This window comes from Phyllostomus hastatus, unplaced genomic scaffold (assembly GCF_019186645.2).
Source record: "Phyllostomus hastatus isolate PE091 unplaced genomic scaffold, TTU_PhHast_1.1 phas_scaffold_216, whole genome shotgun sequence".
NCBI classification, from domain to species: Eukaryota; Metazoa; Chordata; class Mammalia; order Chiroptera; family Phyllostomidae; genus Phyllostomus; species Phyllostomus hastatus.
Genome location: NW_025334018.1, coordinates 21,217,317 through 21,231,431, shown reverse-complemented (window position 1 = coordinate 21,231,431; position 14,115 = coordinate 21,217,317). Strand labels below are relative to the sequence as shown.

At 51.9% G+C, this 14,115-nt stretch overlaps 1 protein-coding gene across 1 annotated transcript in view; it reads right to left on the bottom strand.

Moving 5' to 3' along the window:
• Window positions 1-14,115, bottom strand: part of PLPPR5 (phospholipid phosphatase related 5) — a 78,875-nt gene that overhangs the window by 7,866 nt on the left and 56,894 nt on the right. Inside the window, exon 7 of the mRNA XM_045817018.1 lies at window positions 11,422-11,538. Within this exon, the coding sequence (XP_045672974.1) occupies window positions 11,422-11,538 (117 nt within the window). The remainder of the gene's footprint in view (window positions 1-11,421; window positions 11,539-14,115) is intronic.

Below are 14,115 nucleotides of genomic sequence, written 5' to 3'. Positions count from 1 at the left end.
GAGCGAGGAGGGGGGTAGATGGCAAGAGGTTCCCCATGTCACTACCTGTGTGTGCGTGGAAATGACGTTCCGACCCATCCCTGTCTGATGCAGGAATGGCAGCGTGGAAATACGCCGTCAGCACCGCTGCGTGTATCCACGCAAGTGAGCGGGGAAAATGTGTTCATGCTCAACAGCAGTTTACTGAAAATACGCTTTCATAAAAGGCCCGCCAGGTGACTGAAAAAAATGTGTCCTTTATTTTTTGCATGGTACAATTTATAAACAGTGTGGAGAAATGAATACTGAATATTTGGGAGCACAAACAGGGAAAGTAAGAACAACATGTGCTCATTTCTCTACCCTAAAACGTTGATGTCTGTTGCAATTTTTATGTTTCCATTTTCCGTGGACTTCTTTTAAGCCTAAATCAGACACAGGAGAACAGAGCACAGCACGTAAACACTGACTGACTCCGGATACTTTTCCTGAGTGCACCCAGCTCAGATTGAAGGGAAATGCCTGAAGTACGGACACACTCAGTCCCACCGTTCTGATGCCCGATCACTAACAGAGTTGTTTTGGCGAGATCCTATGTAACATTTACATCTCCGTCCAGCAGCAGCTCCGTAAAACAAAGATCTGCATTACAGAAAAGCAAACGAATCTTTAATGGGTTGCCATACGTATCCACGTCAACATTCTGAAACCTCAAAGGAACTTCTCCTGGGGAGCACCGAAATGCATAATCATATTTGTCTTGGCGGGGAACCACAGGGCGGTGTTGCTGTTGCTATGACACTAATGTACGCCATGTTTTATGCTATAATAGTGTCCGCACACGCTCTGTGTTTCATAGACACTCTGTGTGAACCTTTAATTCCATGAAATATTTCTATCGGGGTACCCTGGCCTGACATGAAATGAAAATCCCGTTAGAGAAATCATTAGTCTTGCAGGAGGGAACTCCCTTGAGCGGAGCACCTGCTGTGCGCCGAGAAGTTTGTTTGTGATCTGGGCGTTCCAGCGATGACCCTGGAAGGCAGCCGTGGCTGTATCCGTCTTCAGGTAGGGAGAGGAGGACGAGCTGGTGTAATCCTGCCTAGTTATCACGTAGCCACGCCAGGCTCCAAGCCCGGGACCACCCGCAGCTGCAAAAGCCTGCCTCTGCCCCGCACGCCCCTCCCTTCTTCCCAGTTTCCAGCTCAGCCTGCACCCGGGCCCCGGAGACTGGACAGTCTGCAGAACAGCCGATGCGTTTGCTTGTCTGGGTCCTTGCGACTTCCCCTTACCCTTCCGTACACGCTCCTCTGCGGTTGCCATGGGAATGGATGCCGGTCATTTCCACCTGTGACAGCGCGCACTCACTACCGTATCTAGATGTACATAACGTCCCCACTGCTCTCCGCTTTCCTTCAGGAGGCGCTGCTCTTCGTCTCGGAGCGCCTTCCCACGCAGAGCCGCCGGGGTGCTCCCGTGGGTGCGGAGCCCCCGTCGGGGCACAAAACTGTAGCCTTGCCCGTTAGTCCCAGCACTGCCTCCCCTTTCTTGTCATTGGGAAGGGGGGCTTCCCTTCGCTTCACCTACTTAGATCACACAAACCTAAGGAAAAAAGGACGCTGGGGTTTAGGCGGAAAAATTATTTTCTTTGAAACCATTTTCTCTACCAACAATTTCACACTCTGAGTTATTCCGACATAGCCGTGAGCCTGTTCTAATTGCTTAATAAAACTAGTCCTCTTAGATGGACCAGAAATACTCCTTTTTCTATCAGACCCCATCCATGCTTTTATCTATTTTTAAGTATTTTTGTTCCCTTACGAGATAGTGTCCCTTTCCTGAGTTGCTCAGGATGGCACCAGTTAAAATCAACAGTGCGCCTGCGTACAGTCACGGCACCTGAATGCCAGCCTTGGAGCGGGCACAGCAGGGGCAGGGAACGAAGGACAGGCATGTGTGCCAGGCTTCGTGGCCGCCGTGAGTGCAGCCTGGCCCAGCGGGACCTGGGGGAGATGTCACGTACCCCCCGTGCTCAGTCACGGGCAAGGGAACCCTCGGAAGAAAAGATAGGCAAAGGCAGGGGTGAAAGGGCAGCGTGTGTCTTGGGGTGACGATGGGGCTGGCTCCTGAGTGACACCCGGGCTAGCAGGGTGGATCCTCGAGCTAGTTCAGGTGACCCCTGCATGTCTGAGTGTGCACGTCCCCCCCAAATGCAGGCGTTGCAACCTAATCCCCAATGTGATGGGGTTAGGAGGCGGGGCCTTTGGGAGGTGATTAGGTCACGAGGATGGCGTCCCTGCGAGTGGAGTTAGTGCCCTTAGAAAAGAGGTCCCAGAGAGCTGCCTCCCAGACCACCCTATGAAGACACAGCGAGAAGATGGCCCTGGGAACCAGACGCCGGATGCACCAGCACCGTGATCTTGGACTTTGCAGCCCCCAGACCCGTGGGAAATGCGTCTGTGCTGTTCGCTCGCCACCCGGTCTCTGTCACAGCAGCCAGCGGGCCCAGAGAGCCCCCTGACGAGACCCGGCACCCGACCGAACGCGGGCTTGGCCGCCCGAAGGCTGTCCTGTCAGAGCGGCACGACACGGCTGTCCCGGGAGGGAGGCCCTGTTGTCGCCTTTGTCCGTGACCGGGGTTTTTGCTTTGTTCTGCATCAGCGCAGCCCCTCTTCATCTGTCCTCCATCCTGAACAGGACACCCCTTCCTTTCCTCCACGGCTCCCCACTGCCTGCAGGGTGAGGACCAGCGTCGTCATCGCGTGAAGGCCCCTCGTGGGTTTCCCCCAGGCGACAAACTCCTTTTCCGAGTGCTTACTCCCCATCTGCACTTGACTTCTGAGGACTTGCCTGTTCCTAACCTTTGCCCTTTTTTCAGTCAGGGAGTTATATATATATCAGTCGCTGCGTTTGCTTCTCCGGGTCCTTGGGACGTCTCTTACCCATCATGCACTTTCCTTTGCAGTTGCCATGGGAATGGATCCTGGTCGTGCGTGTGTGTGTGTGTGTATGTGTGTGTGTGTGTTATACAAATATATAATATATACATAGGGTCTGTCTGAAAAGTCCAGCCATTGTTAATATAATGAGAATGGTTCGCACAACATCAACATAACCTGGCAGCCAAGGAGAGTGGGCCAGAATGCACATGTGTGAACAATGACAACGTCACTGTACTAGTCAGTGAGGGTGGTAGATACCATTAAATGAGCGTGTGTACTGTGTGGCCATCCCATTCAAAATGACTGAGCGAGTAGAGCAATGAATCTGCATCAAATTTTGTGTTAAGCTTAAACACTCTGTGGAAACTATTTGGGTGATTCAGAAGGCCACAGCTGTGAGCACCTGGTGATTGGCAGCTTCATCACGACAACATGCCTGCTCATGCATCACGTCTCATGCAGAGTTTTTGATGAAACTCAAATCACCCAGGTGACTTATCCCCCTTACATCCCAGATTTGGTACCCTGTGACTTCTGGCTTTTCCCCAAACTAAAATCACCTTTGAAAGGGAAGAGATTTCAGACCACTGATGAAATTCAGGAAAATACGATGGGGCAGCTGATGGCAATTGGGAGAACTGTGTGAGGTCCCTACTTTGAAGGGGCCTGAGGCATCATTGTCCTGTGTACAATGTATCTCCTTCAGTAAATGTCTGTATTTCACATCACATGGCTGGATCCCTCCTGGACAGACCCCATGTATTACAGACATTTTATGTATTACAGGTATCAGCCTTTGAGAAGAGTGTTGTTTGTACTGTACACAGTCATTGGCCTTTTATAAATTGTTTTAAACTCCTTTCGATGACTGTTATTTTTAAAAATGCTTGCACCTCTCTTTTTCTAGTTAGCAACGCCCAGAATGGAACAGTGACACTGAGTGTCTCCTTTGTGACATCTGGGAATTACCACGCATTTACGCTGTCGGTTGTACGACCTACGATTGGCCCCATTTTGCCGTTGCTCTGCTGTTGTTGCATCTCTTGTCTTTCAAGGGGCTTTCTCATGCTGCACTGTTCCCGTTAGCGTGTTCACCACAGTCGGTTCCGATTAATCCTATGTTTAATGGTTTCCATCCTTTCCGCCAGTTCCTTCATATCTTGACTTTTCCCGGCGTGAGAGCTTGGATGCTGGTGTATTGCTCAGCGAGCAGGTCAACACTTCTGAAACCTGTTGTAAATGGTGTAATTCCTGAATTCTTGCATATATGGTCTTTCATGATTATCTTAGTACTTAAATGACCTTTTGGGTGGGAACAGAATTCTTATGTCACACACTTTTTTCCCCTTAAGAACTCGAAGACACGACCCCATTCCGTTCTGGTGTTTAGTGTCTGTTGTGCAGGGAGGGGCCTGAGGCCGGCGCGCTGTCCGTCTTGGGCCGTGTGTCCGCTGTGTGTGTGTTAGCTCTCACTGGGTGTGTACGTCCCTCCCTCAAAAGCTCAGTGGCTTCCGGCAACAAAAACGTGTCCTTCCCTCATCCTGCCTGTTGGTGGTCAGGTCCTGTGCATCTATCTTCGGAGGGTGACAGGGGGACGCCTGGTTCTGGGGCCCAGGCTCGGGGGGGACAGCCCTCACTCCCCCGAACATGGCCTTGCCTTGGGAGAAGCCCCCAGAGCACGGAGGTTGGCAGAAAGTCACGGTGGCTCCACAGGTTTCTGGTTGACAAAGAAGAGACCAAGTTCAAAGCAACTGGACCAGAGCGGACGCTCTGCCGAAGGAAGGGGGTGGTTCACAATCGGAAACAGCAACGCCATCTTCTCCAACTTTCATAGGATTCCTTCTGCAGCACTGACATTGAGAAACCTCACCGAGACGGACCGAAGCTCGGGAGTGTACTTCACTGGTCCCTTGCACCCAGCCAACCCCGCTGGCCCAGAGACTCGGGTGTTTGTTCAGAACAACGGCTTCCTTCAAGTGCGTCTGACTGTCGCCGTGGCTCCGTGCGTTCTCTCCCGCGGGATCTGCCGTGGTGGGAGCGTCGGCCCCCTGATGCGTCCTCCCCTCCGGTTTCTCTCTCTGGCCGGTGTTGGCTTCCTGCGCACTTGCAGCGCACGCCGCACGACGCCCGTCCCCCGCATCACGGACTGGACTCTGCGGTGTGGGTGTCCTGCTCTGCGGTCTCGGGGACACACTGGTGTGCATCCTGCCGTGACGGCATCTGACTCTCACAGCAGCTCCCTCGCGGGCCAGCGTGCTAGCGACCTCGTCTCTCGGGTCACCTACTTTTAAAAACTGCCCCCACTGTGGAGAGGAGCTGCTCCCCTCCGTCAATGTAACCGACTTTCTTGTCCTTCACCCTTTTGTTTTCAGAAACGTACTCTAGCTGGTATCGAACTTCCACAGCTATCACCCTAGGGATGAGAAAACTGAGTCACAGAGCACGTAAGTCACCACTGGCAGGCACTGATTTGCTACTCCGAACCGCTGTGAGGACGCTTCCGGCGACAGACATTTCGGGGAGGACGGGATGCGACGGGCTGGCCCTCACAGATGGATCTGCTCATAAAACCAGTGGTGATGAACGCTCAGACCCGCTTTCGGGGAAATCAGGACTCTCCCACATAAACCGCGGCCATTAAGTGTGTGACAAACGTCCCATGATTAAGGGATAAATCGCTGGCGTAATAACGAAGACCGCCGGCATGCCGTAATCACCCTGCACCTTCCCGTTGCCCAGACATGTGCTTCGGACACACGGGGTGACATAAGCACTGGGCGCCTCGGGGAGGCCCTTTGCGGTCTCCACCCGAGACCGACAACCAGAAAATAACTGCGAGAGCTCTGCCGTGCAAGGCCCCGGCCCAGACTGCCCCCCCCCCGCCCCCCGCACCGGCTCCCTCCTCTCCCCCGAGGACCAGCCTCGGGCATCTCCCGCTATCAGTTATGAAGACGGAACCACAGGAGCAATTCTGCATTGCCTTGCTTCCCGCCGTGAACTGTGATGAAAAGCAATCCATTTCCTGCACACGCTCCTTAGGACTCCTCCTCGAGACGGGGAGGAGAAGCCGCTGCGGGCTTCCCTGGAGGGGCGGGAGGGGCAGTGAGCACAGTCCTCCGTCAGTGACCCGGCAGAGCGCCCAGGGAGGTCTGCCCCACGTCTCCAGCGAGGAGCGCGGCTCTGATGGGCCGGGGAGCCGAGAGTGCGGGGGAGCGGGCCACCCGCTGTGCGGGCTGGGTTCTGCCGGGAGCAGGGAGGACAGGCGTGGAGGGCAGAGTCCGGCTCGGGAGGGGTGTGCTCCGGGGCTGGGCGGGTGGGGGTCGGGGGGGGAGAATTCCAGCATTTTATTTCCCAACCACCAGAGTGAAACAAAGCACACAAATTTGTCACAAACAAAGACATTAATGAAAAAAATCAATAAACACCAATCTCTTGCAATCTAAAGATTCTAATAGAATACTTTTTTTTATTTCACCATCTCCTATTTTATGTATTTATTGATTTGAGAGAGAGAGGGAAACATCGATTTGTTGTTCCACTCATTTATGCATTCACTGGTTGATTCTAGTATGTGCCCTGACCGGGGATCGAACCTGCAACCTTGGTGTATCTGGACAACACTCTAAACACCTGAGCTACGCCGCCAGTCACCATCTCCCATTTTATTTTATTTTTCAATGATTTTAACATGCATACCTTTTTGAATTTTTTACGCTTAATCTTTATTTTATTTTTTTACATTATTTTTTAGTTCCCCTTACATGCCCCCACTCCCCCCCCCCCCGCCCCAGCAATCACCACACTGTTGTCCACGTCCAGGAGTCCTTTTTGCTTTTTCCTCAACCCTCCCTCCCTGTAATCTCCTCCACCATCTACTATTTTAAAACTCACTGTAAATAAAAGTGTATGAACATAAATTCAACAAAAAGAACTGTTAAACCATTTAGTGTATAGAATGATAGAACTGTATACAGATATTTGGCAACGCCCTAGCAAATCTTTGGTAGGGGGCTACTGAAGAACCTCGTGTAAGTAAGTATGTTCGCAGGCAGAAGACTGGGATTGTTGTCCGAGTTAATTTCAAAGATGTGACATCAACCATTTTCTTCGAGTTAATGTTTAAGATCCCCTCCTAAATTCTACTGCTTCCTATCTTTATTTTACAGTCGAGAAGATCTAATTTTATACATGTTATTCATCTTGAAAATAGACTTCATCCCCTCAGCGTGTATCTTGACATCTGACACCGAAATGCTCTTTGCTGTGGATCGGCGATGTGGGCTTCTGCCAACTGCTTGCCCACGCGGAAGTTCAGACTTCTGAGCTGCACCGTGGGGACAGTCCCTGCCACGGGGCACCAGCGAAGCCCCTGGGGAAAGAGGAGGGAGCAGCCCAGTGGCCCAGAGAGGAGAGGGTGTATTTCCTTCTCAGGGCCACCTAGCGTGTGGGCCGCTCTGTGAGCTCATCCGGGGCCCAGGCTGTGGGGTGAGCAGTCCCCGTTACAGATCACAGGGCACTCCAGTTGTCACCCTCTCCGTCTGCTGAGAAGGGTAGGGAAGGTCCGGGACGAGCTCTCCAAAGAGACAGCCCTCTGTGCGCACAGTCCCTGGTCTGAACTCAGTGGCGCGGGCACATCTAAGTGCAGGGGACATGGGGCAGGGCAGGCTGCAGCTGGGCCGCCGTGGGTGGGGCAGCTGACCTCGGACTGGGGATTCGACTGCTGAAAGGAAGAAGAGGAGCGAGGAGACTGGTGCACTGGATTAGCAGCCTGTGCCCCTCTAAGGATACTCAGCTTTAAATCTTGTGGTAAGAAACCACAGTATAGGCCGTGGCCAGGTAGCTCACTTGGTTGGAGCCTTGCCCCTGTATGCCAAGGTTGAGGGTTCAATCCCCGGTCAGGGCACATACAAGAATCAACCAATGAATGCATGTAAATAAGTGGAACAACAATCAACATCTCTCTCTTTAAAATCAATAATTTTTTTAAAAAAAATGAAAGAAATGAAATTATTCTTGTGGAGCACAGAAGTATTCTTGTGGAATTTCACAAGCCAGCAGGGTAGTGCTGGGCACATACTGAGTGATCCTTAAACAGCAGCCACCATCATCCTCAGCGTCGCTGTCGCCATCGCCACCGTGGGGTACCCCCTCTCACCCAGACGCATGCATTCCCTCCACAGCCTCACGAGAACCGGCCAGGTGGCGCGCCCTGGACCTGAACGGGAGTGTCCTTGCTCTTGGGGCGGCCACTCTGCTTTCAGCAAGTTCTCTCCGCCTCCCACACCGTCTGCGCTCTCACCCTCACCGTGGCCTGCGAGGCCCCGCGTCCCTCTGCCACACAGTGGTCCTCCGGACACTGACAGGAAGTGACCGCTGCTCCCGTGAGTTTCCTGTTCTCTGATTGACCGTGGTGCGCCCCTTCCACGGCCTCTCAAAACCCGAGACCCTGGGCCCCCCTGTCGTCCTGGACACCCCCGTGCGCTCACTCCACACTTATGTCTCGAGTGTGACTATTCTGTTCGGTCAATGTCCGCCTTAAAAGTACATCACCATGGGCACGCGCAGCATTGCATGCGGGTCCGACTCAATGTCCTAAGTGGCTTCGCATTCAGGGACTCTCGGCGGCCGTGTCGCCTGTGCCCACGCGCTGGACGGTCCCCTTCCATCAGTGCAGTTCGCCTGGATGTAACCCCCTGCACGAACGTTTCACAAATCCAAATACACAGCACGCCCTTTATTTCTAGTGAACCTCCTGTAATCTTATAGTAATCTCTTGTAACAGGGTGCAGCCAAGAGGGGGGCCCCAAATAGGGATCTGGAATGGGGTCCAGAACTCAGGGTGTTCAGGAAATATTAGAGAAAAATACATATAGGATGTCCTCGCCCCCAGCAGTCTGAGCTGGGGGACGGGACCCTGGAGCAGGGCCATTGAGAGCTGTTTTGTACAGCAACAGCCTTGCAGCTAACCTCTGGCGTGGTCATTTAACACAGCTATAACCTTTAACTGGTTGCATAGATATGTTAAGTAGCTGTGGCCATGCTCTGAGCCAGGGGGATGGAAGTGACTTCCACCCAAGACATAACTGGGAGGCAACTCCCCCTGGTCACAGCGCCTGTGTGAGAGCTTGGAGATGATTAGCTCCACGCCATGGGGCCACGCCTGCCCGGACTTATGATGGCAGCCCGGCAGCCCAGCAAACCTGGAAGGATACAGGAATGCTGGCAGGTGTAACCGATTGTAGGAGGAGTCGGAAATGGGGCTGCAGAAGGAGATTGGTGCTGGGATTTAAACCCAGACTCTGCAGCTTTGGCGAGGGGAGAACAACAAGGCTTTGGCAGAGTGGGGACCCCCGAGGCTTTGGCGAGAGTGAGGACCATGTGGTTTTGGGGTGCTCCCTTTTGCCACGTAGCTTAGGAAGCAGGAGAGACTTTGCCTGGAAGAAAAGGGGTGAAAGGACTCTTGCTGGTGGGCCACGAGAAGGTGCCACATGGCCTTGGATTAGCTGGAAACCATGGCGGCCACACAGCTGATGGTGCTGGGAGCCTGAATCAATGACTTCTACTTCTTTTCCTGAGATACAGTACCCCAGATGGAGAGTACCCCAGGGCAGAGGGAGAAGGAAGGACTGTGTGCTTCTGTGGGTGTTCTAAAGGACTTTAATATTTTAATGAAGACATTGGGTCACTACTTTAAGTCTGGATAGCTTTAAATAAACATTTCCTTTCCTTTTCACAAATCTCTGGCATTGAGAGATGTCTTTCCTCTGGCAGCAGGCATAGTGAACCCAGTGGGGAGTCCTTTCGGTGATAGTATATCGTACCCCCCCTTGGGCCTGTTCTGTAACACTCTCAAGAACGTTTTATTCTTTCGCCCAGTGTATTCATCGTCCCTCGCAGAGCCACACCATCGAAGCCCCCGGTGAGCATGCAGGTGATGATCCACCCAAGACAGCGAGCATTTCGCCAGTTACAGAGGTGCGGATCTGCCACACCGTTTCATAAATACTCAGCTCACAGAGGCCTCAAGCACAGTTTTCGGTTCAATACCTGGTCTCTGTACTCACTGTCCTGCCCAAGGAGGCCTTGACCGCCTCTCAAAGTGCTCCCTGGCTTGGCCCCCCGCCAGCCCCCACCACCCTCCCCTGGGGCCTCCCCGATGAGAACCTGTGTTTTCCTGCTGGGGGCCTGTGTGCCCCGAGACTCCACCAACGTTCACTGAGCCCCGATTCTACGCCAGGAGCTATATTAAGCAGTTTCTCTTACACAGCTGACCCTTGAACAACGTGGGGGTTAGGGGTGCCAGCCCCCGTGCAGGTGAAAATGCATGGGTCACTTTAGACTCCCCAGAAACTTAACTACCAACAGCCTACCATGGACCGGGAGCCTCCCCGGTCACAGGGCAGCTGATGAACGCCCGTGCTGCTTGCTGTATGTATTATACACGCCACTCTGACCATACAGGAAGCTGGAGAAAAGGAGGTGCTACTGAGAGAAGCCCAGAAAGAGAAAATACATTCACTGTATTTATTGGGAAAATTTGCATATAAATAGACCCGCACAATTGAAACCTGTCGTGTTCAAGGGCCAGCTGTAGATGGAGCCTGGAAGAAATGGAACCTACGTTGTGAAAGGAACACATATATTCTCAAGCAAAACTATCGTGTCACCTTGCCTTTGCATAAGCCCATCACTGCACAGTGCTCCTCTTCTAGAAGCTACGGCAAGGTACAGAACACACGCCCCCACCCCCGGCACAGGCACCCGGCCTTCCCTGTGCAGGATTCAAAGACGTGGTGCACGTGGGAGCTACCTTTGCTAAGACGACGTCATCGGTGAGCTACATGCTTGCTGAACGCCACCCAGACTGCGGCTCGCTTCAGTGGGTTGAAATGACTGTGCAAGCGAAACCGGAAAAGACACCGGCGTTCGGGCTGCCTGTCACTACCACACCCAATAAGCAATGACAGCGATTGAATCTTTATGGGCGCTTTATTCAGGTGGCCGGCGATCTGAGAGGATGGCGGGTTCACATCCTAACAGACCATCTTGTCTTTTCTCTCCAGGCCAAGGTTTTTATAGCAGGGAATACACAAGGTGCAGTGAGGGGTTTTGAGATTCAGGGAGGATTGGGTGAGAGAAACTGCAACATCCCTGTCCTGGGCAGTCGGCTGTTCCCAGGGGCAGGTGGTGTCTGCCCCTCCCTGAAACACAGCGGCCCGGATGCCTCCACGGGTCCCCAGACGGCAATCTTTAGCAGTGCCCCAGGAGGTCGGCTGTTTTCCCAGGAGGCAGGATGGGCCTTATCTATCTGTAGTTTCTGAAACAAAAGCTTTAACACACACATGACTTGCTAAGCTTGTAACGATTCACCTTAAACTCAAATTTTCCAACTCTTAAGTCCCCTATCACGAGGACAATCAGGAAGAATCGATCACTCGTTTGCTCTGGGTACCGATCACATGTTAGAGTTTAAATTATGCATCGCCTGTATGGAGGTTACCTTTTCCAAGGGGCTTTCCACTCGAGGAATGCTGACCACCGGCGTGTGAGCCAGGCCATCCACGTGCAGGTGTGGCTCGGGCTGCCTCCCTTTGAAGTTATTGACCACGCACACGACCTGGAGTTCCAGAAAAAAAAATTACAGTGGAAAGCAAAGCCCTACTCTCTACGACAACGATCTTTCTGAGTAGCTCAATAAATCTAATAATAATAAAGTATTCAAAGTATTTAAATGCTAAATGGATATAACCTGACACCCAGATTTATCTCGTAAAAATGTAAAGGGTACCCCAGTGCATATGTGTTCCAGAAAATTCATCAATTAATATGTAGCTCAGCTCGTGGTGACAATTTTATTATTCCAGCACGTTCATTAAGTGAGGTAATAGTCGGTGCTCAGCTATATCCAAAAATAACACCATAACCTTATAAAAATTCATAGCGAGCTAACCTTACCCCAATGAGGCTTAACCTACAACTTAATTTAAATGCTAATTATTTCCCATTGCTTCGAGAACATCACTGAACTCATAACAAACCCACCACAAGGGCACTCTCTAATTAGTAACTTCCTCTTGATTAACATAGGTCATTGTCTCTCGGTGCACCCTATCCACACCTTGGCACTTCAACAATGGCTCACCAGGGCTGTGACTGCAGGAGAAGGCCTTTTACAAGAAGGGACTGGACCCTGTCCCACGTGACGATGCCCCTGAGAGACAGAACTTGAACTACACCAGAGTTTGTCCTTCGAGAGCGCACGTGCCCAGGAAGTTCTGGCGCTGTTCGGCGTGAATGCGAGTTCCCAAGGCCTCCCCTCCAGGTTAGAGGGTCCTGGCTGAAGGGTGGGGCTGGGGGGGTGAGACCTTCTCCTTTTGTTTTGTTTTTTCTTTGTTTACTCCCTTCACCGTGTCCACCCAGCCCCCCACACCCGTTCCCCTCCGACAGCTGTCAGCCTTTTCTCTCTACCTGGGAGTCACTTTCTACTTTGTTTTTAGTTTATCTTGTCCATGAGATTCCACGTACGAGTGAGACATTTGTCTTTCCCTGGCTGCCGTATTTTGCGTAGCATAGTTACCTCCAGGTCCATCCACACAGCTGCAAAAAGTAAGATTTCCTTCTTTTTTTACAGCCGAATAGTATTCTACTGAGTGTCCGCTCGTGGGCACTGGGCTTACTTGCAAACCTTGGCTATTGTGAACAATGCTGCAGTGAACGCAGGGGTGCATGTATCCCTGAAATTTGTGTTTTGGGTTCCTTCAGATATATTCCCAGAAGTGGGATTGCTGAGTCCATAAGGCAGTTACATTTTTAATTTGTTGAGGTATAAGAGTTGGTACTTTTAATATGCATTCTAGAAGCTTCTGATGCAGGTGGATCATACCTTGAGAAATAGTAAATTAAACAGCACAGGGAAACGACCTGTTATTATTTGCTTATACTGACTAAGGGTAAGAGAGTCTTGAACCTTCTTTTTCTGGGTTTTATATTCTATTATCAAATCAAAATACGGGATTCACTTGCAGTTAAAACCGAACATTCACTTTGAAAAAAAATAAATGTTTAATATATAATTAACATTTACATTGTATATTTTCACAAATGTTCCGTTGGAAAGCCTTTTCTTTCATAGGTCTCGTCACTGAATATTTTCAAAGGCCAATTAGATCTTGGTTACTCTGCAGATTTTAAATGAAATGTATGTATCTACAGAATAACAGCACACACTGTGAGAAGTTAGCATGGAAAATATTTCCTTGCAAATTGTTACAGAGTCAGTATCCCGTACTTCCTTGAAGAGCAGCAGATTGGAAACATAGATGAATGCGTGGGCGTGGTAACGTACAGGTCCCCTGTACCACGGCCGGCCAGCTCTTTAAAGTCAGGGGAGGGCTGGGGACAGACTCGGAAACTGTAATGAGGAACGGACAGAGGACAGAGGCCAGAGGATGGACACTGCTCGCCCTCGAGCGGGGTTGCCCTCTTTTGTCCTGTGCGCCTGGCTTTTGTGCCCACGTGAGCCTGTGGTTCTTGTCATGACGGCACTCATCTCTGCGTGCAACGGTAAGACCAAGGTCGTCGACGCGAGTCTCTTCCGAGATGCTAAGCTCCAAGGAAGCGGGCTGTGTCTCCTCCTCCTTGCTCACCGCTGAGGGTGGCCGGGTGACCGAGGGCGTCTGTCCGCAGGCCAGACGCTCTGGTTCTCTGATGTTGCATGGCGTGTAAACTGACTGTCCTTGGGAACATTCTACGGCCACATGAGTGACTTCCGGGCGCGTCACTGCACCCGCTCCCGCGAAAGCAACACCGTCACCACCACCGTGTGCTTGCTGGCTCCTCCCAAAAGCAGAGACAAATTAAACTCGTCCATCTGTGATCGTTTTCCTTCTTCCTCTGTCACACGGGTCAGGTGCACGGGCTCTGGGATCAAGGACGCCGGGGCCTGAACACAGGGCTCCGTCTGGCATTTACTGGCTGTGTGAGCTACCTAACACAGCTGCGCCTGCGCCCTTTCCCTGCGAGAGGACGGCGGCAGCTCCGCCTCCATGCGCTGTCGTCAGGACTCACCGAGTCGGTGCAGTAAACAGCACTTAGAAACGCGTGACGTTGCGGACGCTAACGTGACGAGCCACTGCTGCGGCTCGGCAAACCTGAGCTGTAGGCGAGCCTACACCTCCCGAACTGTGATGCACGC